Source organism: Petaurus breviceps, unplaced genomic scaffold (assembly GCF_028583685.1).
Source record: "Petaurus breviceps papuanus isolate PSGF00001 unplaced genomic scaffold, PetGlider_PUasm1.0 118, whole genome shotgun sequence".
NCBI lineage: Eukaryota > Metazoa > Chordata > Mammalia > Diprotodontia > Petauridae > Petaurus > Petaurus breviceps.
The window spans coordinates 10,508,179-10,535,240 of NW_027185616.1; the positions used below are offsets into that span (position 1 = coordinate 10,508,179).

The following is a 27,062-nucleotide window of genomic DNA, read 5'->3' on the forward strand; positions in this document are numbered from 1 at the left end:
CCCTCTCTGTACTTGGAAGCAGGGGCTGGAGCTGTGTGAGGGGAAGGACACCCCACTCCTCCCAAGAGAACTTTATTTGGACTTTTGTTTTGAATTGAGGTGATAACGCAATGTACTTTGTGTTTGTTTAAGGCCCAGTGGCCACTTTGGTAACTTTAGTCTGTATCTTGAAAATGTGACCTAAGAGATGTTTAGTGCTAATTCAAAAGTAAATTGACTATGCTATGGGCATGAAAGATCTTGGGGCCCAATGTAAATTTTAAAGATCTTCCCTGCCCCTAGGCTAAAGTGCACCTGGATCCTGGGGTGGGAGGCATGTTTTTCAGTAGATACTTTTTGATTGGCCAGTGGGTCAATAAGGTCGTTACATTCTCTGAGCCAGGAGAAGGCTATGTAAGCCCTGATGTGTAGCTTTGTTTTGGGGGCTCACTTTGAGAAGTGTTCTGTGATTTGATCTGGATTCTGGGAAGCCGTTGTTGAGAGCCCTCCCTCGGCTTTGAAAAACCCAGATGTTGATTTGGTATGGATGTAATGGTTGGACATTTTGGAAACTGTCTACTTGATCTGTTTCTCTGTCTTGATAATTCTGTCTGTATACTCTGAAGTTTGGGATGCTGACCTTTTCCCCCTGAACTATATGATACATATTTGACTGATTAAAAGTAAGCATGTTAACCCATTTTGAGTTGCTTTCCTTTAACAAAGCAGATCTAAGAACCTGTGGTGGCAGCGACCCTGGGGATGTTGGGGTGCTTACTGCTACAAGCACTCAAGAATCTAATTTTCCTGACATTTAACAATAACAACAACCCTCCTCCTTCTCTGGGTGCAGATGAAAATATAAATGAGAGAATTTATTATATTTTTGGGGGGCAGTTTCAGTACTGCTTTCTAAGAAAGGGCTCATTTATTTTTATTGATCTCTCTTGTTTCTAAATGACATTCATTTTCAATGTATTCCTTACTCCCCTTTGTGGTGAGTCATCACTTGTAATAAGAAAAAAAAAGGAAAAAAAGTAGGTTAGTAAAAACTAAACAAAATATGGATGTCTGACCATGTACTAAATATTCCACACCCATGATCAGTGCAATCCCCTCCTCACCCGGAGGGTCAAGTGCACTTTCTCAGGTATTCAGCTCAGTATTATAATTATGCAGAATTGTTTATTTTTGTCATTATTCTCTCATTTTACCTTGTTGTAGTCACTGTTTACCTGGTTCAGCTTGCTTCATTCTGTACCAGGTTATATAAATCTTTGAAAAGATTTTATTTATATAAGCTCCGCTCCAGGGCAGGACCTGGCTTTGCTTTTGTATTTGTATTTCCCAGCACTTGGCACATCATGAGTACTTTTTCCCCCCGTTCATTCATTCATAACAAAAATACTCTACTATTATTTTTTGAATGTAGGAACTAATTTGTTTCCCACTTTGCTAAAAAGAGACATTATTGTACATTTTAAAGCAAAAGGTAAAGTTAAACAATTAAAGCCAATCTATAGAAAAAAGTAAACAAAAACTAATAATGCTAAATAGATTGTAACAAATGGCAAGGTAAAATGAATAATTTTTGCACTCTAAACTTCACATGAAGAAATGTAAAGTATGGTCCAAATGATGTAATGAGAATTAAATACAGGAAAAGATTGGAGTTATTTTAGAGAAACAGGTTTAAAAATAAAAACTAGAAAATGAAACTGACCAAAGTCAAAGTTTACTGAGAAGGGAAGGTGATTTATTAAATAAGCCGAACTATAAAAATAAATAGTAATAATAAAAAGCACATTTTAGTTTTTTTTTTTTAACAATTTGTGTCTCAGAGTGTTTTTCCCCCATATTAGGGTTTTTATACATTGAGTATTGTTTAAAGTCTAAAATGTATTTATGTAGCCCATGAGTGCTTCTATATTGAGATTTTAAAAAATTCTGCTGCATATCTTGCTAACTTCTGCTTAGTATAGACATAAGTCAATTATATTCTACCATTCTTCCCCTAATTTCTGCTTAAATAGCCTTAAATTAAAATATAACTGCACTTTATAGGCTATCTTCATGTATGGCCTACTATGATGTACATCAGGTACTTGAAGTTTAGCACGACAGTAAATATGAATTAAATACAAAGAAAAAAAACCCCAACTTCTTGTTCAGCTAAATTTCAGTCAAAGTATTTAAATTGGTGAAAAGGCTCCTTCCTCTCTAAAATGTCACATTTCTAAAAAAGTTTCTTTACATTAAAAAGAACATATACACACAAAACAATTTTTCTAAAAAGATTTTGAAATCTTTTAAAACCATATTCAAATATTGGTTTAAATGGTTTAAAATACTGGTTTAATATGGTTTAAGTTTTAAACCATACTAAAAAAAAACCACATTAAATAATTTACAAGCTCCCCTCACATCTTGTCCCCAATCTGTAGCTTCCCTGAATTGTTCTGGAACATTCATTTTTATTTTTTTGCTTATGACCTTTTTATAAATTCTATGCTCAGATATTAAGCCATTTTTGCACTGTGTCTTAATCTCTACCTTTCCCTGGACATAGATAACACATGCTTTGTACTGAAATATCTCTTAATCCTGAGGGATTAAGGAGAAGTCAAATCCACTGCTAAGGTAAAACTTAGATTTTAAAAAAATACTAATTAAGAAAAAAGAACTCTGCAAATAAATGAGAAATATTTCTTGTTCTATTTTATCTATTCCAGAGTTGGGGTTTAGATAGAGGGAAAAGTTTAAATTTAAAAATATGTGCTTAGTTAACAAAAAGTCCTGGAAAAAATTAATATACACTAAGTATTTAAATAAAAAATATGAACATAATTATTCATTATTTAAGCCTAACATTATATACATTTCCATGATTCCAAGCTCAGGAGTACAATACAATTCATATATTGATAAAGTATAATTATATGTGAATACAAATTCACATATACTTTTATTTAGTAGAGAACTTTAGCTAACCTGCCTGGCAATGAGTTAGTAATGACTGCCATTTTAAGGTTCATTGATAAATTTTTTACACCTCAAATATCCATGAGAGAGACCTATAGCCCTTAAATAGCTAACATGTATAATGGTGAATAATAATATTAGAGTGCTAAGAGGCAAGAATATTAATAAACTCTAAGACTGCTGTGATATACTAGACATGGGATAGTTTAAAACTTGGCATCTTTAAAAAGAACTTGTTCTACTTTAATGAACATTTGATGGTTTTGAACTCTCTTCCAAAAATAAAGTGAATATAAATATGAATGTAAGATGATTACTTAGGAAAATCCCAATGCTTCAGATGAACATTTTTATTTGGAAAATTTATAGTAAGTAAATTTTTGAAACTGTAACAAAAACCCTTAGAATTTTATGTGTTTTAAAATGATTTTCTTCCACGTCCCTTGCCCTACCACTCCAAGCACTCTCAATTTTATAATCACAACCAACATAATTAATGATAATCAAGGAATTCAATTTAAAAGTATGCTATTGTCATCTTTATATCACACTTAAATTTCAATAAAAGATTAATGTTGAAATAATATGTAAGTGGCATTTACAAATAGATTTATACAGTTGTGTGCATTGCTTTCTTATTCCATGTTGTGTGACAAAAAAACTGACTTCCATAGAAAAGAATGTAAATTCTGTCACATGGACTGCCTTTTAATTTTGTAGAAGTCAAAGTTAGCCCATATCAACTAGGAGCAGAAAATTCACTGCCAACAACCAGATTATTATAGACTACTTCTATTATAGACAATTTAAGTAACGAAATGTAAACCTTTCATGTATGTTAGCAGAATGCTAAGTCAGGTTACTCACAAAAGAAGCATGAACTTGACTTTTTTTCTATAAAAGTTTATGATTTAAAAAAATGTATTAAGCTTGGAACTATAATTACTTTCCTATTTACTGATTCTTGTGCAGTATTTTTTTGATAAAACTGAACTACAAAAAATGAAACCTCATCAATTTAGTTAGCCATTCATTTGCATGTAATCCAGACCTCACACGAGGGTGTGGATTTAACACTGTAATCCCCAAAATGCAGAAAATGTGGAAGTGAACAGATCAGAAATGAGCTCAAAAAGTATTTCAGGGTGTTATAGAGTGATCTTAAGGCATATGTAGGAGGGAGAAAGAAAAAGCTTTTAAAGACTAGAATTTAGGGCTCTGATAACCCAGGAGTCCAGGGGATTAGGGATCTTCAAAGAAATGTAATTCTAAAGCTTCATCAACACTGCTAAATTCTGCAAATAGGCAATTCATTTTATATTATAAAAAAGTTATTAGCCAAACTATATCATATCACATATATTCTCCTAATTAGGCTGATCATCCTACCTGTTGTACTCTTCAATCAGCAGAGGTAAGTCCTCCAATGCTGTTATATTGAGGTTAGGAAGTGGGCAGGATTGACAACAGGTGGTTTCCTTCCCTTTGGAGCTATTCATGATACACTGGTATATTTTGTACAGTCAGTAGAAGAAAACTGGACTATAAGTATTATATCAAAATTTTAGAAGGACAAATCTCAATTCATTAAAAAATTATTTCATCCATAAACAGTTAAAGAAATTTAAATGGACACCATGACATACTTCATTTATAACTGTGCTGGTATCTCAAAGGGGGAAGAGAGAGCAAAGTTGGCAGCTTTAAAAAGACTCCCATAATGCATCAGAAGATCTCAAGGTGGTGTAACTGAAAAAACACTGGCCTTCAAGTCAGAGGAGATTTGAACTCTGGTTCTAGCTCCGGTAACTAATTAGCTGTTTGATTCTGGATAGGCCACTTATCCTTATAGGTAAATTGAGGGGCTTAGACTAGATGATTTCCTGTTTTGAAATTCTAAGATTTCTGTTCCACTGACTATAATTGAAAGCAGTAAAAAGCTGAGTTAAAGAGTGTGTGAAGGCTATTATGATAAGAGACAATGAAGAGTTTGGCCATGTAATAAAAATGAGTCACCTCTCAAATTTCACTTCTTAACTTTTCCCTGAGCCGTAACTTCTGTATAGGATGTATGAATGAAATCATAAAGCTGCTTAGCATTTGCAGCATTTCCAAGAATACCTGAGAGGTTATCTTGTGACAAAGTTGTTAATTCTGCAATGCTTTTAACACGATTCATCAAAGAACAACAGTTTTTGGCATTGACACCTGGCATTTTTAGTAAGAAGTCTTGGGGCCCAGGATTGTATTTTTCTGCATCAGGAAGGGCTTCAGCATCTGCTGTGATGGCCATAGCTGTTGTTGCATCAGGCTGGGGCCTGTTCTGTTTCAACTCCTCAAACAACTCGGCAGTTGCATGTGGTGAGGGGCACCAAAGGATACGGAGTTTTGGGAAATGAAGAGTAAGAAGAGTGAGTTTGGAACTAATGTCATTGCTGGAAATCTCCTGATGTAGAGAGCCTCGAGAAGTGAGAGAGAAAGACTTACTGGGGTCAAACTCTATCAGGAGTACTGGTCGCTTATAATATCGAGACATGGAGATGCACTGACTATAGAGACGACCATTATTTAAGGAACCAATCAAATCGCTAATACTTTTCCTCTCCACACATATTTCTGGAGTAAGGATGTAATCTCCAACTTCTAAAGTGACTGGTTCAATGTCGATGCCTCGCCGATGAATCAGAGATGGAAGTTCACTTCGAAACTCTCGCATGTCCACAATTATACTCTGTTGTAAATTACTCTTTTCCTGGCCACCTATGAAATGAATATAGGTATTTATAATGACATCATTAAAGAAAGATATATGTTTAAATAAGGATTAAAAGTTAAAATCGTTTCTTTTGTTCAACTTTGATTGGTGTCTGGAAAGAGTCCTTATCAATGTCTATTAACAAAATGTTTCCCAAATCAGGTCCATGGCATTACAATGTTTCCTACATAAAATTTTTTTGGAAATAAAGTTACACTGCATATACCTGCTGTACTTCTCAACAGTTAGCCTAATTTAATTTTACTGCCAGACATAATGGGTCCTGATAGTCAAAAACGACTGCAAGAGAGAATCCCAGAACTATGGAATTGGAAAGAACTTTAGACATCACGTACACATAATTCCAACTTACAAATGAAGGTCTTACAAATGACAAATGCATACAAATAAGCTTGTCTGCAGGCATAAGACACTGACCTGGAGAGAGTAACAACTCACCTGCTTTGCGAGTGTCAGTGGAATCACGTAAAGATGTAGTTTCCCTTACAAGATCTAAATTTGTTTCATCTCTGCCTTCTCTTTCTTCTGGGATAACCATGCTTGCCTTTTCTCTGAAATATTATGCAATCAGGGCAAAAAAAATTTAATTCAACAATGTAAATTTTACATTTATTTTTTCACATATTTTTCAAATATAAAACAATACAAATAATTTGATGTATGGCAAAACGATATATTAAACCCAAAAATATACAGCAAATGATAGCTAAAAGAAGTAGAAAAAAATTGTATACTACTTCCTGGTCCTCCAATAGAAGATAGGGTATATTTTTCACACTACTGGCTCTTCAAGGCTTTGACAATCCAAAATTTCATTAATTAGGATAGCACAAAAAAAGACTGCAAGGGGAATGTTTGCTACAGTAAATTATTTCTAAGCATTCAGAAATATTTACATGTAAACAACTGCTTATAATAGGAGTGGATAAAAATCAAGGCATTTAAAAAAATTAAACAAATATTAGATTTAAAATAATTTTTTTTTCTTGTAAAATGAGAAATATAATAAAACTCTGAGGAGCTAGATCTCTTAATTGGAATTTTAAAAACACATTAAACTTTTAGAGAGAAAGACAAACAATGAGAACAATTATAAATAGAGAATTATAACATTTAAAAACAACTTCAAGGTTGTGCAGATTTCAGCACACATTTAATTCTTCAGGCCAATAGAGCTTGTATTTTCTCAATTCAAAATTCAACAAACCTTTATTTGAGTACCCCATAAATGCATGATATTGTGCTAGGTTATGGTATATGAAAATTTTAAAAAGTACATACTCTTGTGGAACTTAAGATTCTATTGGGGAGTCTATAATACTTAAACAGATAAATAACTACAACATAATTTGAGGAAAGAACATGAAGAACTAGGGGAACAGGAAAGGCTTTCTGATGGGAAGTGACATCTGAGTGAGTTAAATCTTGAAGAAAACTAAGAATTCTAAAAACTGGAGGTTAGGATAGAGTGCAATCCAAGCTTGAGGGAAAGCCTGTGCAAAAGCCTATAGGTGGGAGATGAAATGCAAAGTTAGGGAAAGAAAAACATAGAGAGTGTATGAAGGGGAGTAATGTGAACTCTGTTCAGAAAAGTAGTCTGAGTCAGGCTGTGAAGGACTTTAAATGCCAAAATGATTTTATTTCATCCTAGAGGCAATTAAAAAAAGTGACCTGTGATTCAAAATGTTACTTCAGAAGATAAAGAGGAGTCAAACTCATAGTCTTCAGAATTCCCAAGTGTGGCATGAATCAGATTAAATTGTAACTGGGAAATGTAAAACAAAATCAATAAAAATACAATACAACACAATGTTGCCTTGTGTTTTCTAAGTATGAGGCCCACAGGGATTTATTTCTATCTGAGCTTGATATCAATGAGAGGAAAGAGACTAAAAATTGGGAGGTTTAATTAGAAAACTATTACAATAGCCCAAAGCTTGAGAGACAGAGCCAAGATGGCAGAGTAAAGACAGGGACTCACCTGAACTCTCCCCCAAACCCCTCCAACTACCTTTAAAAAATGACTCTAAACAAGCTCTAGAGCAGAAGAACCCACGAAATGTTGAAGTGAAGCAAACTTCCAGCCTAAGACAACTTGGAAGGTTGGCAGGAAAGGTCTGCTGCACCAGGGTAAGAGAGAAACATAGTCCAATACAGGCCACCCCAGCAGAGACTGGGCACCAGCAAAGTAGGAGTAAGCTGTGGGGCAACTGAATCACTGACAGCAGTGGCAGTTTCCAGACCAGTTGGCCCACAGATGGTAAGGAGGTTAAATGACTGGTCAAAAGGAAAATACAGGGGTCTTATTGATAGCACTGAGACAGGACTCCACTGCTTTGCCCATACGCAGATCTGAGTCACAGTCCAGGGTAGCAGTCCCAGGGTGAGGAAGAGCATTCCCACAGCAGAGCTTGCAGCCATGGCAAATGAGAGATCCAGGGCAGAAAGGAGTGTTTGTGGTTGCTCACACACCAGAGCACAAGCTAAGAGAGTAATAAACACCTATCCTTAGATCACCTTGAAAAAACCCCTGAAGCTTGGGGACAGTCAGCCCTCCACCCTGGAAGCAGAGCTTTACTTTAAGAAAAAGGTGAAAGTCAAGGTAAAGGCTGAGAAAATGAGGAAACAACAGAAAAAAAATTCTGACTATAGAAATTCACTTTGGTGACAAGGAAGATCAACATACACTCAGAAAAAGACAACAAAGTCAAAGCTCCTACATCCAAAGCCTCCAAGAAAAATGTGAATTGGTGGTCATTCAGTGGAATAGAGAACTTTCAAGCATTCTTGCTGAAAAAAAAAAACCAGAGTTGAATAGAAAATTTGACATTCAGATACAAGACGCAAGAGAAGCAAATATTCAAATATATATATATGGCCCTGGAGTCAGGAGGACCTGAGTTCAAATCCAGCCTCAGACACTTAACACAAAAACTAGCCATATGACCTTGGGCAAATCATTTAACCCCAACTGCCCTGCTCTTCCCCCTTCAAAAAGCAAAAAGCAAAAAAAAAAAAAAAAAGAGAGAGAGAGAGAGAGAGAGAGAGAGAGAGCTAGAGGGAAAATTGAGAAGAGAAATGAGAGTGATGTAAGAAAATCATGAAAAACAAAGTCAACAGCTTGATAAAGGAGACACAAAAAATACTGGAGAAAATAAAACCTTAAAAAACAGACCAGGCCAAATGGTAAAAATGGTCCAAAAAGTCAATGAGGAGAAAAATACCTTAAAAAGCAGATTTAGCCAAATGGAAAAGGAGGTCCAAAAGCTCACTGAAGAAAATAATTTCTTCAAAATTAAAATGGAGCAAATGGAAGGTAATGACTTCATAAGAAATAAAGAAACAATAAAACAAAACCAAAAGAATGAAAAAATAGAAGACAATGTGAAATATCTCATTTCAAAAACAAATGACCTGGAAAACAGATCCAGGAGAGATAATTTAAAAATTATTGGACTACCTGAAAGCCACAATCAAAAAAATGAGTCTAGAAAACTACTGAAAGGGAAGATTGATGAAGATCTAAACTGGAGTGATGGGCTATTTTAACATAGATAAAGGGGCTAATATGAGATATATTGTGGAGGTAGGATTCAATAAGATCTGGCAACTGACTGGTTATGGAGAGGGGGAAGTAAGATTGACTGAAGTTTTGAACCTGCGTGGCATGAAGGATAACAGTGCCCTCAAAACAATTTTATAAATCTATATAAAAACCAAACTGAGGTTCTGCATGATTACATGCAACTGCCACAAAATTCTCATATTCTCACAAAAATCAAAATAAGATTAAATTATGTTACTCTACATTATTTATAAAGGAAAGTTTAAAAAAGTGAGTGTCTACAATACGTACAACACTGTGCTATGTGGTATATAGAATAATAAGACTAGTGGCTGACCTCAAAGCGCTTATAATGTAGTTGAAGAGCCAAAAGTTGATAAAAAACAATTAAGGAGCAAATGAAGATTGGTAACCCAGATAATTAAATACTACATTAAAGATAAGTCACCATGGGATGCAGTGTCAGAGAAGTCTGCCATACTGCTATAGTTGCAAAAGATTTTAAAATAGGTTTGAAACAAAAAGATGTTTCTGATTAACCAGAAAACCTGCCAATTAATTCCTCAAGGAACTGTCCTTTGGACATGTCAGGTTTCATTTTAAATTTGTTATAGGCTAAAACTAAGATATATAATTTTGGAATACAAATTATGGCTCTTAGTCATACAGCTTTTGAGGCAACATATATAGAAATACAAAGTTATCATTAGCATGATGAAGAGAAGTTGGTCACAACACAATAGTCAGGAACTGTTTTCGGCCCAATTTCTTTCCAATACCAATACTCATAAGGGCTAACTAAGCCTTAAATACTGAAGAGTAAAAGTTAACTGTGACACCGGCATCTAGTAATTATTACTCTAGAACAGAGTAATGATTCTTAGGCAAAGGGTAAACCACTGAAGAAAGAGAAGTCTGCTTATAAGATGTGAAAGAAAAGTACTCTGAATTTTGTGTATAAGTCACTAGTGTGTTTATCTGAAACTATATAGTACTTGGAGTAAGAAAGTTCATATTTGAGCCCTGGCTCTATCACTTACTAGCTGTGGGTCCCTGAGCAAGTCACGTAATGTCTAACCTTCACTTTCCTCATCTGAAAGTAAGGATATGGACTCCACAGAACTGTGGTGCTCGGGTGGTACATGGAGACACTTTGCTATTATTAATGCACTGAAGGGATAATACAATATTTAGGATAAATAAAAACTCTTTGCTTTGGCCCTTTACAATCTGGCTCCAGTCCATCTTTCTAGGTTGGCTACATACTGCTTTCTCTGTCATGTGCTGTTACGTTCCAGGCAAACCTGCTTTTCTCCATGCATGGCCCTTCATCTCTACAGCCTCCACACCTTTGCAATTTATTTTTCAGGATGATATGAGAGTTCCTGGTCCTCACTTCTGCATCTTGGAGCCCCTAACTCCCTTACAGGGTTCATGAGACTTGGTACCGCCTCCTAAAAAGGGGTCTTTTTTTTGACATCCCAAGTGTTGGTTCCTGCCTCCACTCCTCTGAGATGACTGTATTATTTGGTATGTATTACTCTTCTCTAGGAGAATGGAAGTTCCTTGTGGGCAGAGGTTGTTTTATTTTTGTCTCTGTATCCTTATGTCCTTGGACAGTGACTGGCACATATTAAGTTCTTAATAAATGCCTGATAAACTAATTTGAATGAACAATGGGAGCTACTTTTGCAGGTGAGATGCAACACTCTGGACTAGAAAGAGAAGTGAGATAAAAGCTAGAATACTTAAGTTCCAGCCTGAGTAATACCACTTGCCAGCCGACACTAAGTAGTAAGTGTTAACCACTGAATTTCCCCAATTCTTAATTTTCCTCATCTGTAAAATTAGGTTAATACCACCTGCTCTGCTTGCTTCACTCAGTTATTCTATAATAGCTCAGAATTTTGTAAATGCTGAAGTATATACTACTTGGATTTTAGGTAATGCTTCAGCTCTAGGTTTAGGGTTCGATAAGCCTTTAAAAAAATTATTGATGTCTTATGTCTTTATAATTATTTCTAAGGTAGAACTATTCCCCCTTCCAGATTGAACCTTCCTTTGTGACAAGAAAAAGGAATTAAGCAAAAACTGACACAGTAATTCTATGCAACAATGTACATTACATGCAAGTAGACACAATATTCTGTACCAGGAACTCCCTCTCTCTCTCTACTATGTGGAGACATGTGTTTCACTATGTGTTCTCTCGGACACAGACTGGTATTGTTGTTTTTTAAGTCTTTTTTATGCTAATTAATATCAAACTGAGAACTGAAAAATTCAGGGAGTTCGTCTTTTTTCCATAAAAGGGAAGGGGAAAGTAAAGGCTGAATTTGCTGTGTAACTAAATGTTTAAACTTCTAGTGCCAACCTGGCATAAATGGGTTATATGTAATTTTTGTTTCAAAAAGTTAATATTTTAAAAATAAAATAGGCATTATACATATGTGTATATATATGTATATATATTCTTGCTTAGTTAAAAATGCAAATTACTGTAAAAATACTGAATATTGTTTTGACGATGATTGCTGTCTTCTTAATACAATATAGCACCACACAACCTTATAATTTTTTGATATTCTTAATATCCATGATTAATACTTGTTATACTGAAAATTTGCCTCCAAATGATTTTACAATAATTTCAATTAGTTTTACTAAGCAAGTTAAATAAGTAATAATGGCTGCAAAACTAAATTATAAAAAATGAAAATAACAGTACTTTAAAATGCAAAATATGAGCCTTCAAAAATGAAAACTGTTATAATCAGTTTGTAAATACAGTAGTATTTATATAAAAACGACAATTCTTTCAAAAAAGCTAGAACTAAGGGGCAGCTAGGTGGCGCAGTGACTAGAGCACCGACCCTGGAGTCGGGAGGACCCAAGTTCAAATCCGGCCTCAGACACTTAACACAAAAACTATCCATGGGACCTTGGGCAAGTTACTTAACCCCAACTGCTCTCCAAAAAAGCAAACAAAACAAAACTAAACCCCCAAACAAAAACAAACAAAAAAGCTGGAACTTTTCTTTGAAACAAGTCTTCTGAATTAATCACTTTTAAATTAACCTGACTGAGCTCAAATTACAACTATACATAATCCTTATTTTTTTTTTGGTAATAAGGGCCCTCTACTTTCAACACTTCGTTAGATTAGGGCAGTTGATTGTACAAACTCATAAAATTTCACTAAAGTACTCCATCATTCAGATTTGCTTCTCATTCTCTATTATTAGGTTTTATTATATTTACTTTAAAGTCTTCAATGACACCTAGAAAATCTAGAGAAGCATTAATGACAGAATGGCCTAGGATCCTGGGGGGAAAAAAAGGTTTCTGAACCAAGCTCTATCACTAATCCACTTTACATCATGGGACATCTATGGTATTGGTGTCATTGGTGAAATAAGAATATTAATACCTGACAACAATGTAAGTTGAGACTACTGTTTACTACTACTCTCTAACAGGCAGAATCCTACTGCTAGCTCTACTGCCAAAGACATTTTTCCTTTCTTTACAAGTGGCTGGTCGTTTCATGTATCCCGGTGACTACAAACAGGTCTTCTCCTGCTAGCTGCACTGTTTTATATTATTATTATACATTAAGTATTTTAAATGGCAATATTGCATTCCTAAGAACTTGGCACATGCAGGTTGTGGTAGAGGTCATGCTCTATGTCTGGCTCTAATGTAAACGCTCTTTAACATGAACTGATTCCCACAGTACAATTCCTTAAACAAGTTTTGCCTTTTAAAGAACTTCTCAAAGTTCAAAAATTTAAGTGAGGAAAAATGTTATGAGGAAACCTCCACAATACAGACGACTGGATACTTGGAAGGATTTATTTATTCAAACAGAAACTTAACTGCACAGGAGGTTTAGATTTATCAAGGCAGGTAACACGCAAAACTATTTAATTTTATGGGCAAGTGTTATATAAACGAACACACAGAAGACTCTTTATGTTCCAAGATCTGCCATTAGTAGATTCAAAGATTCATTGTGTTAACCCACAGTCTATCACTGATCCCTATGGTATACAAAACTACTTGTAAAGAAATGTGGTGAGGTAGGTGCTATAGTTACAAGGTAACAGACATGCAATGCTACTGAATTACTTCAATATGATTCAAAATAATAAATAATTCAATGTATTTTTACTACCTGCTGAACTAACTGGGCTGTTGGGTGACTAGGAAGGGATTGGTTAATTTTTTTGGGCATAAGTATTAGTTTTGAGATTTTTTAGAGTATAAATATTAGTTTGGCCTTTATGTGGAGAATGAGAATTTCAATTCAACAAACATTTAACAAGCACCTACTAAGTATGAGGCATTGTGCTAGGTGCTATGTATGCAAGCAAAAAACCAAAATGGTCCTGTCCTCAAAGAACTTATATTTTACAGTGGGAAGACAACCATACAAAAGTAAAAAGATTCAAATTAACATGAGGAGGGAGAGCAGTAACAATGGGGGGGGGTGTAGGGGAAGGGTGGCAAAGCTTTGTGCGAAGATAGCAGGAGGGAAGGTAGGGGTGAACTGAGTAAACCAACTGAATTATGATAAAATGTTGCATCCTGGTACTTCAACCAGGTAGGACAGCAGCCTGACTGAATCAAAGTGATCAAAGGCATCCAATTAGGTATGAAAAGGTCTTGGTCAATTTAGATGTCTCTTATGAGCCACTAGGTAAATTGGAAGTCATCTTCCTGTATAGGAAGAGTATCCAAATTGATTGGGGGAAATTTGGACTCATCTCAGGGATCATCTAACCAACCTTTTCTCACTATGTTTCTCTATCTTTTTTCATTTTCCAAGAAACTTAAACAAAACAAAACAATTTAAACACAGCAATTTCTTCATTCTTTTTATATGTGCATTATAGGTTTTCCTTCTGGAAATCTACCCTGGATCACTTTAGGGACCTTTTCTATAGCTTGCTAATTACATGGTAATGATCTATGTATTACCTAATGAGTTTCTCAAAAGCTTCTTTTTCTTTCCGTAAAGCAGTTAGATAGCGTTGCTCTTCAGTTGAACCTCCGTATATAAGAAAATAAACCCTGTATGTCAAGACAGAAGATTTTTTTTAGGTCACAAAAATACAGTCCTTAATCCCTATAGGGAATAATATAACTTTCAAGTTTAGCAACTCAAAGGATAAATATTTGACTAAGCAGAAAAGGTTCCATTGATAACACTCTTACTAAAATTAAGCTGCTAAAACTTTACCTATTAAAGGTTTTATTGCCTAACTTTTTTTCCTTTGTCAAAAGAAGGAATCAAGTTTGGGTAAACAGTGAAATACAACTAGAGAAGATGAAATTATTTCCTCAGAAATATAAAGGAGTCCAAAACCACCCCTCACCAACCCAAAGAGATTATATTCTCTTTTCATTTTTGCTTTGTATTCCTGCCAAAAAACTGTTTTAAACGTTAGATTGTTTATAGAAACCAATCTATAAAAAAATCATATGTCAGTGAAAAATAAACAGTCAGTGAAATCTATACGATTTTTATCTCTCCAAGTGATGTCTCAGATCTTTTGCATTGGCAAATGTCTTAACAGAAGAGAGACATGACACATTTTATATAAACACACCAGAGTACAACACACATGGACTTTATCAATCTTCTCAAAATTAATTATACATATATCTTCTTTCTGGGGTGGTGGTAGAGGAGAAAGGTCTGCTATTTATGTTGCCTCTTTTTTTCATTTGAAATGTTTCACTGATGCCCTTTTCTTCTTTATATCAGTCACTTTCTAATGCCTCTCCCCTCCTCCATCCCAAATCCTCCCTGGTAATAAACGCTTACAGATAATCTGTCTGTTTTCTATTTTGTTTATAATAGAGACTGCTGGGAGGTGGAATCAACTATATCCCCTTTGCCCCCCCCCCTTTTCTCCACCCTCTGAAGGTTTTCCTCTCTTATTCCCACCTTAAAAGAAATTTCTCCAACTTTTCTACTCTTTCCTTGTAAACATCCCCCACCCTCCACTTTTTTCCAAGAATGTTACTAATTGGTCCATTAACGGGCAACAGAAATCTTCAGAGTATATATGCTATCACTAAGAACAATGAGAACTAAGAATGAAACATTTATTTATTCCCTGATTACTTCTGTTCATCTCACTCTTTATCCAAACTTCTAATCCTGTATTTCTTTGGATTCACTTCTACTGCTTTGATATGCCAGCATGTGTTTATCTGAAAGGCTGCTAGAAAGTTTTCTCTTGGCTCTGAGTATTGGTTCACACTGAGTTCAAGATAATAATTTTGCTGTTTATTTTTCTCAAAATCAGACATCCAAGATACTAAACTTACAGGGTTATAGAATATGAGAAGTTGAAAAATACCTCAGAGGCCATCTAGTACAAGTCATTACCAAATATATAAGCCCCTAATAATGCCTCCCGAAAGTGACCATCCAGTCTCTGCTTGGACACTTCTCCAGTTATAGGAAAATCACGTAATCAAGCAACTTAATCCATTGTTGACAGCTCAGTTTATCAGAAAGTTCTTTATTCCGAGGCAAAATCTGTCTCCCTAAAGCTTCCACCCACTGGTCCAAATTCTGCTATTTGAAATCATAAAATAAATCCAACCTCCCATGTGACAGTTCTTTAAGTTACTAGAAGATAAATGTGATGCCTTCTGTCTTCCTTGGCTCAAGTCTTTAGAAGATATGGGCATTTAAAAACACTGACTGATACTATCACCAAAGCTAAGGTTGAATGTAAGTTGTATTAATTTTTTTTAATAGTACCAGACTTACTGATATGATTCTGTATATTAAACTTTAACACAAATACAACATGATAACAGGGTAACAGAAAAAATGAGAAGTGATTTGCTAGGATGAGGTCTAGAAAGGGCACTGGATTTAGAGTCAGAAAACATGGCTTTTAATTTCAGGTTCTGCTATTTAGTGTGTAGGATCTTGGGCAAGCCACAGCCCATCCCTGAGTCTCTGTTTCCTCATTTTTAAGATGTGAGAACTGGACTAGTGCAGGGCTTCTTAAACTTTTTTCAGTTGGGACCCTTTTTGTGTTTTGGCAGCTTTTGTAGGTATTGCATGGCCTAAAGTGCAGTACAAAGTGTTCAGAACCAAGGCCCAGTAAAATTGCAAGATGCAACACTGGCAAGTGCTGCCAGAAACACCTCAGATTCATTACGTGCTTGATTTTGAATTAATTTTTGGTCATTGTGCATTCAGAAACCTTTTACTATTGCCAAATTTTCTGTGACTCCATATGGGGTTGTGACTCACAGTTTAAGAAGCACTGGACTAAAGTATCTCACTAAGATCCCTTCTAGCTCTCCTTGTTTGTGAGGACTCAGTCCAGTGTAGCATTTTTAGATCCCTTCTTATAACACTTCCTAAATTCATGACTATGCAGATTAGTAAATTTTCAAATGACTTTTAAGTATGCTAATACATATAACTCAGAATAATAAATTTTTTTATAATAATAATTTAAAGGAGGAAAAAAGAACCAGTAATGACTTTAAGTTAATGCCAAAGAAGAGTAAAACTAATATTAAAAAACCCTGTAATTATACTCACAATAACTGAACACACTTGCCTCATAGGCTTCCCAGGCCTACTTGCCCTATAAATTTCAAGTTGACGAACAAATGTTAGTTCTGCATCATATAAGACAACATATCTTGGCTCCACTTCATGCAGTATCCTGGTCAGAGCATAGGGGTCACCACAGCCCAGAAGTGGATGGATGACAGTGAGGGGTTCTTTCAGGATGCCATATGCAGCATCAGATGATAAATTCATATCAAACACTTCAGGTTCAGTCTCCTTGAGGCAGTTTTCTTGGCTGTTGCTTGTTTCTTTATAATCAACTTCTTCAGCTTCATCCTCAATCTTTGTTACCATTTGAGTTAAAGTCATTTCTTGCTTCTTCTTTGGAGGTCTTTGTTTCATAGAAGTCCTGACCTTGGCTTTTGAGACCTTGGATTCTTTGCCAGATTTCAGGTTTCCCTTAGAATTGTCTTCTTTTTTGAATTTCATCTTTATTTCTTTGTTATCCTTTCCAAAGGTTTTTGTATATAGTTTCAATAAGAAAGCCTTTGCTCCAACAGTGAGATATTCTCTAAGTTGTGCACATGTTCGATCATCACTTGCACAAATAAGTACTTGCCCTGAAGCCAAGAAAATTTAAAAAAAATTTCATATCTCACTTTCAAAAAATAAGAAAGCCCACATCATGCCTCTTGAGTAAAGATACATAATTTATAAATTGTTTAATTGTTCTCAAAAGTTTGTCATATCCTTTCATCTTAAGTCTTTTGGTTAAAAGTCTAAGTTGGATATTTTTACTGTTTTATGAAATAATAGTAATATTACAAATAAGATAAAAATATTTTTCTTTATTAGTAAATTAAAAAAATAAAAATTCTTGCTTCCTATAATATCAGATAAGACTGTTTTAATCACTTGTCTATTTTGGTGAACAATAAAAAGAAAAATATACATTAAACCACTTTTAAAAGTTTAACTGCCTCATTTAAATTATTTTTATCTGCTATAAAACAATATTGGATAAAATGAAAGTTATAATTTGTACTTTTATGTTAATTATCCATAAACTTAAAGTTATTTTTAAACTTTTATTTTTACATTGAAATGATACATATTTTTATTTTCTGCAGAAAGAATAAGTGAATGAATAAAAATGCAAATATAAAGTATGTACTATGTACCAAGCACTGTGCTCTAGGGATACAAAGAGAAACTTATAACAGTCACTGCTCTCAAGAGTTCACAATCTAACTGTATTAATAAAACGCATAAAGGAAAGCCTGTCTTCAGAAAGGATGGAAAGGTCCAGTGGTTCTTAGGGTTTGGTGGTAGCACAGATGGCAAAGCCCAGGAGTCTGGATGATACAGTGGCTGGGCAGATGGAAAAGCCCAGTGGGACACAATCACTAAATGACATGGCTACAGTCACAGATTTAGTGGCTAAACTAAGGAACAAGTGGGTGTTTGATTCCCAGTGTGGTGCTTTATTCACTTGAATAAGCTGATAATCTACAGGAATTGCCTCACATAATGCAAACACATTTAAGAAAACAAACAAAGATTAGGACAGAAACTGCTCGCAGATACGACTTGCTGCTAGGTAAGCGAGGGCAAACCTGACAAAATTAATCTTTTATAATGTCTCTTCTGTGTAATAAACAAGGGTATGAATTTTGGAAAGAGGCTCTGGGAAGGAGACCAAAAGGCCTTCTAGGGAAGACCGCCTTTCTTTATTACAGTGGGTTTTAAATCATAACACAATTAATGTTTGAAGCAACATTATCTCACTGTTCAGAGATCTTAGGGATTTTAAGACTGTCTATTTTGATCTATAGGAATTATAAAGCTGAAGAGATACAAAGAAGGGAAAAAAGCAAGTTTCATTATTTTCTTTAAAGAAACCATTCCAAAATATTTTAGAATTGAGAAACTGTTACCATACTAGACTAAGTACACTTAGACAACAGGATCTAGTAAGAAACGACATTTTCATACTCATATATTACATTTACATGTACCACATTACAACTGTATTTCCTTTGCTAAAAACTCTCTTTTAAATCCAGTAATACAAATTATTTGAGAAATAATGTAAGTGTGATTTTAAAGAGACTACAACCACCTTTGTACACAGACAACTGAGAGTCTGTGAAGCAAACCTATTCCTATTAATCAAATAGCTGAAATCCAGAACATAAAGATAGCAGTCAGTAAAATAAAGTTTGATTCTTTCTTGATTTTTCTCCTGGAAAATGGGCTATATCCTTTTAAAGGAAGTTCAAAAGTCCTGAAACCTCTAAAAAAATAAAGCCCTTCCTTTAGGCAAAAAAGTCAGGTGAAATAGATAATTAAGCTATGAAAGCAGTAAAAAATCGCTACTAGGCAGACTCTTCATGTCTTACATTCGGTATTTATTAAGTTATTTTTTAGAAGATTAATTGGGAGTCACTTCTAAGCAGTTTCCTAAAATGGAACACTTACCTGCTTAGTTTATTGCTACTGCTTAATATACTGTTTGGCTCATTCTTACCTGGGCCACCAAGAACTTCACTGTTGTTATTTTCCATTTCAATTTCTTTCAATACTTCAGTTAGGGCTTCCCATTTAGGATTGCTTTCTAGGACCAGTTCTCTTTTAATTTCTGCAAAACAATATATAATACATTTCACTTCAGGTAAAAACTGCCATTCTTAAGATATTCAATATTACAATTCAACAAATGAATTTTTAAATATTATTATTATAATTGTCTATTAAATAGATGAATTCAAGAGACAAAGCTGGGGGAGGCATTCAAGGTCCAGCATTGGCAGAGAGGTGAAAAAGCATCAGTCTGTTTGCTCACAGAGGAAAATAATGTCCATTAAGATTAAAAAGGCATAGTGGCATCAGATTGTGCGGGGCTTTTAAATACTAAGCAAAGGAGGTTGAATTTTATCTTCTAAGCATAGAGAACCACTAAAAATTTCTGAGTAAAGGAGTGACATGACAGATCTTTGTAGGAAGAAGATTAGTCAGATGGGCAGAATGGAAGGAAAAGAGAGTGAAGGCAGAAAGACATCAGAGAAGGGAGGCAGGGGATCCTAATTCTGTCCACCTTCCACTTTTGCTCAGAGTCTTGTGAAGAAGAGGGGCCCGACGCAAGCCCTTTCTAGTACCCTCTGACTGCCGGAGGGTGAGGCAGGCAAAGCCTTGGAACCCAGTCCTTGCCTGGTAACTGCACCTTTTTGAAACTGCAAGCAACTTGATCCATCTGCTATTTACTACTAACTCCCATCACCAATTTTTCTCACTATTCCTGTTATTAATCACTCATCACCTACGAGGAAAACTATCTCCACTGTCCACTCTGTCATCCCTTCCACTGTGCCCTCTCAAACTTCTATTTTCCACAGCAAACAAACTTCCCTTCATCCTGGAGCTCTTTTTCTTATGTTCCATTCATCTACTTGCCTTCACTGAAATCTGGCTCCCCTAATAAATACTGCACACCCTCCAGCACTGGGTGTACTTTCATTCTAACCCACTGGCTCTGGAGGGAGATTGGAATATTCCTAGCCCCTGAATGCCACTTCCAGGTACTCATTTGCTTGTATCACTAAGCAACCTTATTTCCTTTGAAGTTCACAGTATCAAAACATTCTATACTATCTGAATCATAGTGGCTGTTGTATACTGGCCCCCAGACTATGTTCCCTCCTTTTTCAAGTTTAGCACCTAGCTTACTGTCTTTTTCTCCTCCCCAACTCCTGTCCTTAAGAGATTTCAACATCCATAATGATATTCCCTCAATCTCCCCTAGCCTCCCAATTCCTCAAACACCTTAAGTATTATGACCTTCTCTACTTCATCTCAACTCTCAGGAATGGTCACAATCGGTATCTCACCATTAATCACAAGTGTTGCATTGGTTTAGTCAAAACCGGTAACAATCCTTTATCTAACCTTCTATTATTCCATCCCCTTACCATCCTAAACCCATACAACTCTGTACTGTCCTCAGTGCTTGAATCCCTACTGCACTCATCTCTTATCAAACCCTAGCCCTATACTTTCACTAGTTGCCTCTTTTGCTCCTACTCAAGTGCTGCTGAATTGAACTGAAGGAAATCACACAACCATGCTGACCTGATACACTATAAATTTTAATTTCAACTAAGCTTTCCCTGAAGCAAGGCAATTATTTTTTCTTTTCCTAATTTGAGTCTCTATCTCATTCTCCACAGAAACTACTCCAGACCTCTTCTTTCCTTTCTTTAGCTCTCCTATACATCTACCTCCCTCCATTCTTTCAGATAAGGACCTTGCTTTGAAAAATTGAGACCATGCGATGGGAGCTCCCTTTTCTTCTCTTCCACACATCTCCTTTATCCTAGGCTGATGAGGTGGCTCTTCTCCTTACATAGATTCTTCTCCTTTTACACTTATATTTGATTTCATCTCCTTTTGTTTTCCCCAAAAGAATGTCCCTTCAATCATGTCTCCACCTCTAATCCTTAACTCTTTTCTATTGGTTCCTTCCTTACTGTCTTCAAATATACCCAAATTTTCTTGATCCTTAAAAAATCACAAACCTTCACTAGATCCTACCACCTTTTCAAGCTATCTTAGATGAGGAGATTGGAAGAGGGAGTTTTCAGCAAAAGGCCTCAAGTTTTTCAGTAAAACATGAGACAAGGATCTCAGTGTGAGTGGTTTAGGGGAGGTGGACCATGGGAGTTTTGAGGACACACAGTGCTACCTCCCATCACGATGCCTTTGCACTGGCAGTCCCCCCTACCTGGAATGTACTCTCCTCTCCCCTGTGCCTCGTAAAAATAACTCTCTTCCTTCATTACACAGTTCAAGCACTATTTTCTATAAGAAATCTCTGATCTTTTCAATTTCTAGTGCCAAACTATCTGGTTTTTTATGTATTTATTTTCTATATAACTATATATGTACCTGTCTCCCCTATCAGAATATATGCTTGAGGATGGAGATTGTTTCATTCTTTATATTTGCAACCAACAAATGATTAGCACAAGGATGAACACATTTATGCTTTAATCTATGCTATGATTTCTTGATTAACTGGTTAGAAGGCTACTGCAATGGTTCAGGTTCAGTGAGGGCCTGTGCTATCAGTGAAAACACACAGGAGAAGATGGATGTGATGTGTTACAGAGATAGAACTGATAGGAACGTGATAACTGACTGGATAAGAGGTGAAGGAAAAAGTCAAAGGAAACACCAATGTTTTGAACAAAAGAGACTTGATGAATACTGGCAAGCAGGAATAGTGAAATCATAGAGACAAACAGGTTTGGGGGAAAGAAAGCATTTAAAATAACACAGAGAGCATAAATACCATTCTACAATCCCATTATTTGTGGGTTCAACTATAAGTGTTATTGCTAGAATCTACTCCTTAAAGAATAAAATATATTTTGGATAAATATTTATAGAGGCTTTATAACTCAAAGTGATAAAGATTTAATTAAGTGCATTGTACATAGCTTTCATTTAATAATCAGGAGTTCAAGGTTATTATGCTATAAGGCATCACACCTGCTTATAAGGCAATAGTTCTATCTATCTAGAAAATACAGATTCTTTAACTACTATTTTTATCATACTGAATATATAAGATAAAGGAACAGACCTTTGGGGCCTTACAGAGTATTGATTTTTGGTTTTATTTTTTGCCTTTTTTTTGGAGGGCAATTGGGATTAAGTGACTTGCCCAAGGTCACACAGCTAATTTTTGTGTTAAGTGTCTGAGGCCAGATTTGAACCTGGGTCCTCCCGACTCCAGGGCAGGCGCTCTATTCACTGCACCACCTAGCTGCCCCAAGAGTGCTGAGTTTTGTTCTTCTCTCTCTCTCTCTCTCTCTCTCTCTCTCACACACACACACACACACACACACACACACACACACTTACTTGTCATGCATTATTTTATAATTTTTTGTTTAAGTGTTCTATCTTCATAGTAGATTCTAAGGTCCATCAAGAGAGAGCCTATGCTTTATGTAAACTTGGCTAGCACTGTGCTTTGCATGCATTAGGTGCTAAATTAATGATTTCTACATGCAACTCATAACATGTAGGTGATAAAGTAGCACAGCCTAGTGGCATGGTGGATAGAGTGCTGAACGGAGTTAGGAATATCTGGGTTCAAATCCAGCCTAAAGAGACTACTAGATGTGTGACCCTGGGCAAGTCGTTTAACCCCAGCCTCAGTTTCTGTACCTATAAAATGAAGGAGTTTCACTGAATGGCCTCTAAGATCCCTTACTCGTAAGCTTTAAATATGTGATCCTGTAACCTTTCCTTGTATTTTTAAAGTTCTGTTAATGATTTTGTTTTTTTACAATAATTTCCTGATACTCCTTTATTGAACCCTTCCTTGTAACAAAGAAAAAGTTAGCAAAATTACCAAAAATGTCAGTGTATCGTTATGTAATACTTTTTCTTTTTTTCTTTCTTTTTATAAGTACTTAAGGAACACTGTGGTTTTGTGAATTAGGCAAGGGGAAGTATTATACTTATTTCATATCCTGGAAAACTGGTGACTAATCTAAGAAGTCTAAAAATAAGTTGTGGAAATAAAATATTTCTTCGGTTCCCCTAAAATACTCATGCTCTGAGACTCTTTTTTTTTTTTTAAAGCAATCGGTTTTAAGTAACTTGCTCAAGGTTACACGACCAGTTATTTCTGGGTGTGGTGCTAAGTATCTGAGCCCAAATTTGATCCCCAGGTCATCCTGACACTGGAGCCGGTGCCTTACTCACTGAGCCACCCAGCCGCCCCTGTGCTCTGAGACTCTTAAGAAGCTAAAAAGAATTTTAAAGACCCTGACATACAAGCTTCACATATGGCAGCCACGACAAAAGGGCTAAAAACTGTGAGGCCCTGGATAAACCACAAGTTGTTCAGATCAAGCACAGCATTGCTATGCTCCCTAACTCAAAGATCTTTGTGAGGAGAGTACTTTGGAAACCCTGAAGTAATAAAACAGGCAGTGAGGTAGACTAGGGGATAAAGTACTGGCCTGGAAGTCAGGACTTGAGTTGGAATCCTGCCTCAAGACACTTACTAGTTTTGCGACCCTGGGCAAGTCACTCAGGTTAATCTGGAAAACGGGAATAACAAAAGCAACTACCTCACAGGCTTCTTGTGAAGATCAAATGAAATTATATAAATATATGTAGTTTTACAAACTTAAAAGTGCCATTATCATCATTATTAATTAATTAATTAATCTATTAACATGGATGAAATACATCTAACATAAGGTCTTTGAGAAAAAACTGATATTAATGATTTGTTGTCAGCAGACAACTTATGTAAATAAAGTCCAATTTTGATTTCAACAGAGAAGTCACTTTTTTTTTAGAAGTCACTTCTAGAAGCATACACAATACCTTGGTCTTCTTTTATGTCTGTTTTTTCAGTCATTTTGCACTTTTTATTCATTCTGGTATCTGGAACGTGATAAACTCTTGCTCGAGCATTTACAAACATTGAAGTACTAGAGTCAAGAAATAGCCATCCTAAAAGGAGAAGAAAGACTTACATTTTAGGTTTATATCTTATACTTAAAAGACATTTACAAAGTCTTTGATGATTTGTTTACCATAATCTTCTTCAGTTTTATGATATACATTAACCCCTAATTTTGAATATATAGTTGCTATTCCACTGTCTTTGATGCTGAAGTTACAACTGCCATCAATCTTCAACACTCAGTGAACTCTACCGTGGTATTGCTGGCTCTGTTTCTTTTTTTTTTTAAGCAAGCAGGGTTAAGTAACTTGCTCAAGGTCACACGGCCAGGTGTTTCTGGGTGGGTGCTGAGTGTCTGAGCCCGGGATTTGATCTCCAGGTCATCCCAACACTGGAGCCGGTGCTCTTACTTGCTGAGCCACCTGGCTGCCCCGGCTCTGTTTCTTTCTATGCTCAAAGCTTTCCTTCCTCTGCACCAAAGAACCACTGAAAACAAGTTCATGACCTATCTCATGTCACGTGGTACTACAACCTCTGCCTCTTTCTTCCTTTAGTCCTTACCTCCTAGTTAGTGAAGGTACCAAAGCAGAAGCCAGAGAAAGGACAGGCCTATTCCTGGTGTTCTAAGTTTGAATTTGTAATGTTTTCCCATTAAAAAATACTAGGAACAAATGAGATACCATATATTTATGTATATATGCATACCTTAACTACGTATATATACATGCATACATCTATCACACAAATACACACACACACACATATCTTAACCGGAAACCAATATATAAATATTGCCATAGAAGTATTATTAGGTTCTATAACACTATTAACGTTAAAACTCCCTTATCAGTTATATAGACTGTTGGGGGCCGGTATGAGAACGGAACTACCATTTACAAATATTATTCCTATTCAAAAATTCACTGTACTAAAAACAAAAAGACTACTTATAAAAAAAGAATTTTGGGGACAAAACCATTTTGTTAAGTTGGGGACTGCTTGTACTATACTCACATAGTCTTTTCTGGGAATAAAATGTTAGATTCCAATGTGAATATTTAGTACTGCACTGAACAGAAGTTAAGTAGGAGGAAACATCAGCCATCAACAAAACCTACATCCTTATGCTGTGAATCTAATTTGAAGTCTTAGGACAGTATGTGGGTTCAGTATAATATTCCCCCCTTTTCCCCTCCATTCCTGGAATAGGCAAAATGCAACCTTTATGTTCTATTCTAAAAGCAACTTGAAGAATAATACTCATAATTTTCATTTCCCACCTGAATTCTGGCCAAAGGCTTTCTCAGTTGCCCTCAAAGATTCCAGAAGGTTAAGAAATGTGACACAGTCATACTGGGAGAGATACTGTAGCAGAGTCCGTAGGATCTTCAAATCCTGTACCAAAGATTTAGTCTTTGCTCCAAGCTGATGCCACAGAGGATCTAAATAGTGACGAATTGTCTAAAAATAAAAATGAAAATGTGCATTGTTGCTAAAGTATGTTCAATATAGCTTTTAGAAAACACTACTGCCAAGGAAGTACAAATATATGTAAGTTCATATGCTTCTATGAAAACTAATTTTTTTAGTTTCAAAAGTAATACATGGCATCATTGACCCTGGTTATTTATCTCATGGTCAAAATCAGTGATTCTATAGAGACTAAATTCTTAAACATGCATACTAATGAAGGGGAGGAGAGGCATTAAAAAATCTAAAAATCATTATTTAGATTATAGTAAAAGGAAATGTTAGTCAAGACATATACACTTCTGATGCTTTTACACCGACAACCCTAGCAGGACCTTCCTGGCTTGGCCATCCTACTGAAGATCCAGAACCTGGTTAGGCAATGAAAAACAGAAAAATGCAGATAGGCCAAAAGGTATGTGAAAGATCATGTGAGCATAATAGTGGTTGTGGTATTTATTGTACTTCCAGTTAAAATTATATTTTTGTATTTCACTTATATAAAATATGTATTACATATGTAATATGGGTGACTTGTACTGGAAAGAGTAAACTTAAAAACAAGCAATTTGTAAAAGAAAAATTCCACAAACTTTAAAGAGCTCCTTTCTTTCAAAATGATTATCTTTAGATTCAGAACTGGAAGTAACCGTAGAGGGGATTTAATACAACTCCCTGATTTTAAAGATGTGGATACTGAGGGCATGGCCATGGGCTGTGGGACCTCTATTTAAAGAAAGGACTCAGCAGTCCCCCTTACCCCCATTTCCCATCAGTGACCTTGCTTTCGAATTTCTTTGGAGCTCTCTAGCATGTCTTCTCTTTTCCCTACTCTTTCCCCACCCTGCTTTTCAGTATCCTTTTCTGTGTGGTCTCACCCCCATTAGATTATAAGCTTCTCGAAGGCAGGGACTGTCTTGGTTTCTATTTGTATTTGTATCCCCAGTGCTTAGCCCAGTGTCTGGCACATAGTAAGGGCTTAATGTTTATTGACTGACTGAAGGTCTGAATACTGAGGGCCAGAAAGTTTAAATGACTTGACCAAGGTAATACAAGCAGCAAGAGGCAAAGTCAGTATTCAAATACAGATCCTCTAACTATAAATCTAGTGCTTTTTCTACTATATGACCTTATAAAATAAAGTAGCTCCCTTTTCCCTGGTAGCTTTAAAGTGATGGAGAAGAAACATAACAGTTGTCCAGGTGAAGTAGAGCTAGCAGTAATGGCATCAGCTTTCTTG

At 35.7% G+C, this 27,062-nt stretch overlaps 1 protein-coding gene across 1 annotated transcript in view; it reads right to left on the reverse strand.

Annotated features, from left to right (window-relative positions):
- Positions 1-1,713: 1,713 nt before the first annotated feature.
- The window catches only part of ERCC4 (ERCC excision repair 4, endonuclease catalytic subunit), a 54,944-nt gene continuing 29,595 nt past the window's right edge, over positions 1,714-27,062 (reverse strand). Inside the window, exons 6-12 of the mRNA XM_069087608.1 lie at positions 25,633-25,813; positions 24,271-24,399; positions 19,391-19,501; positions 16,907-17,480; positions 14,286-14,378; positions 6,176-6,288; positions 1,714-5,721 (exon numbers count right to left, since the gene is read on the reverse strand). Coding sequence (XP_068943709.1) covers positions 4,988-5,721; positions 6,176-6,288; positions 14,286-14,378; positions 16,907-17,480; positions 19,391-19,501; positions 24,271-24,399; positions 25,633-25,813 — 1,935 coding nt within the window. The 3' untranslated portion in view covers positions 1,714-4,987. The remainder of the gene's footprint in view (positions 5,722-6,175; positions 6,289-14,285; positions 14,379-16,906; positions 17,481-19,390; positions 19,502-24,270; positions 24,400-25,632; positions 25,814-27,062) is intronic.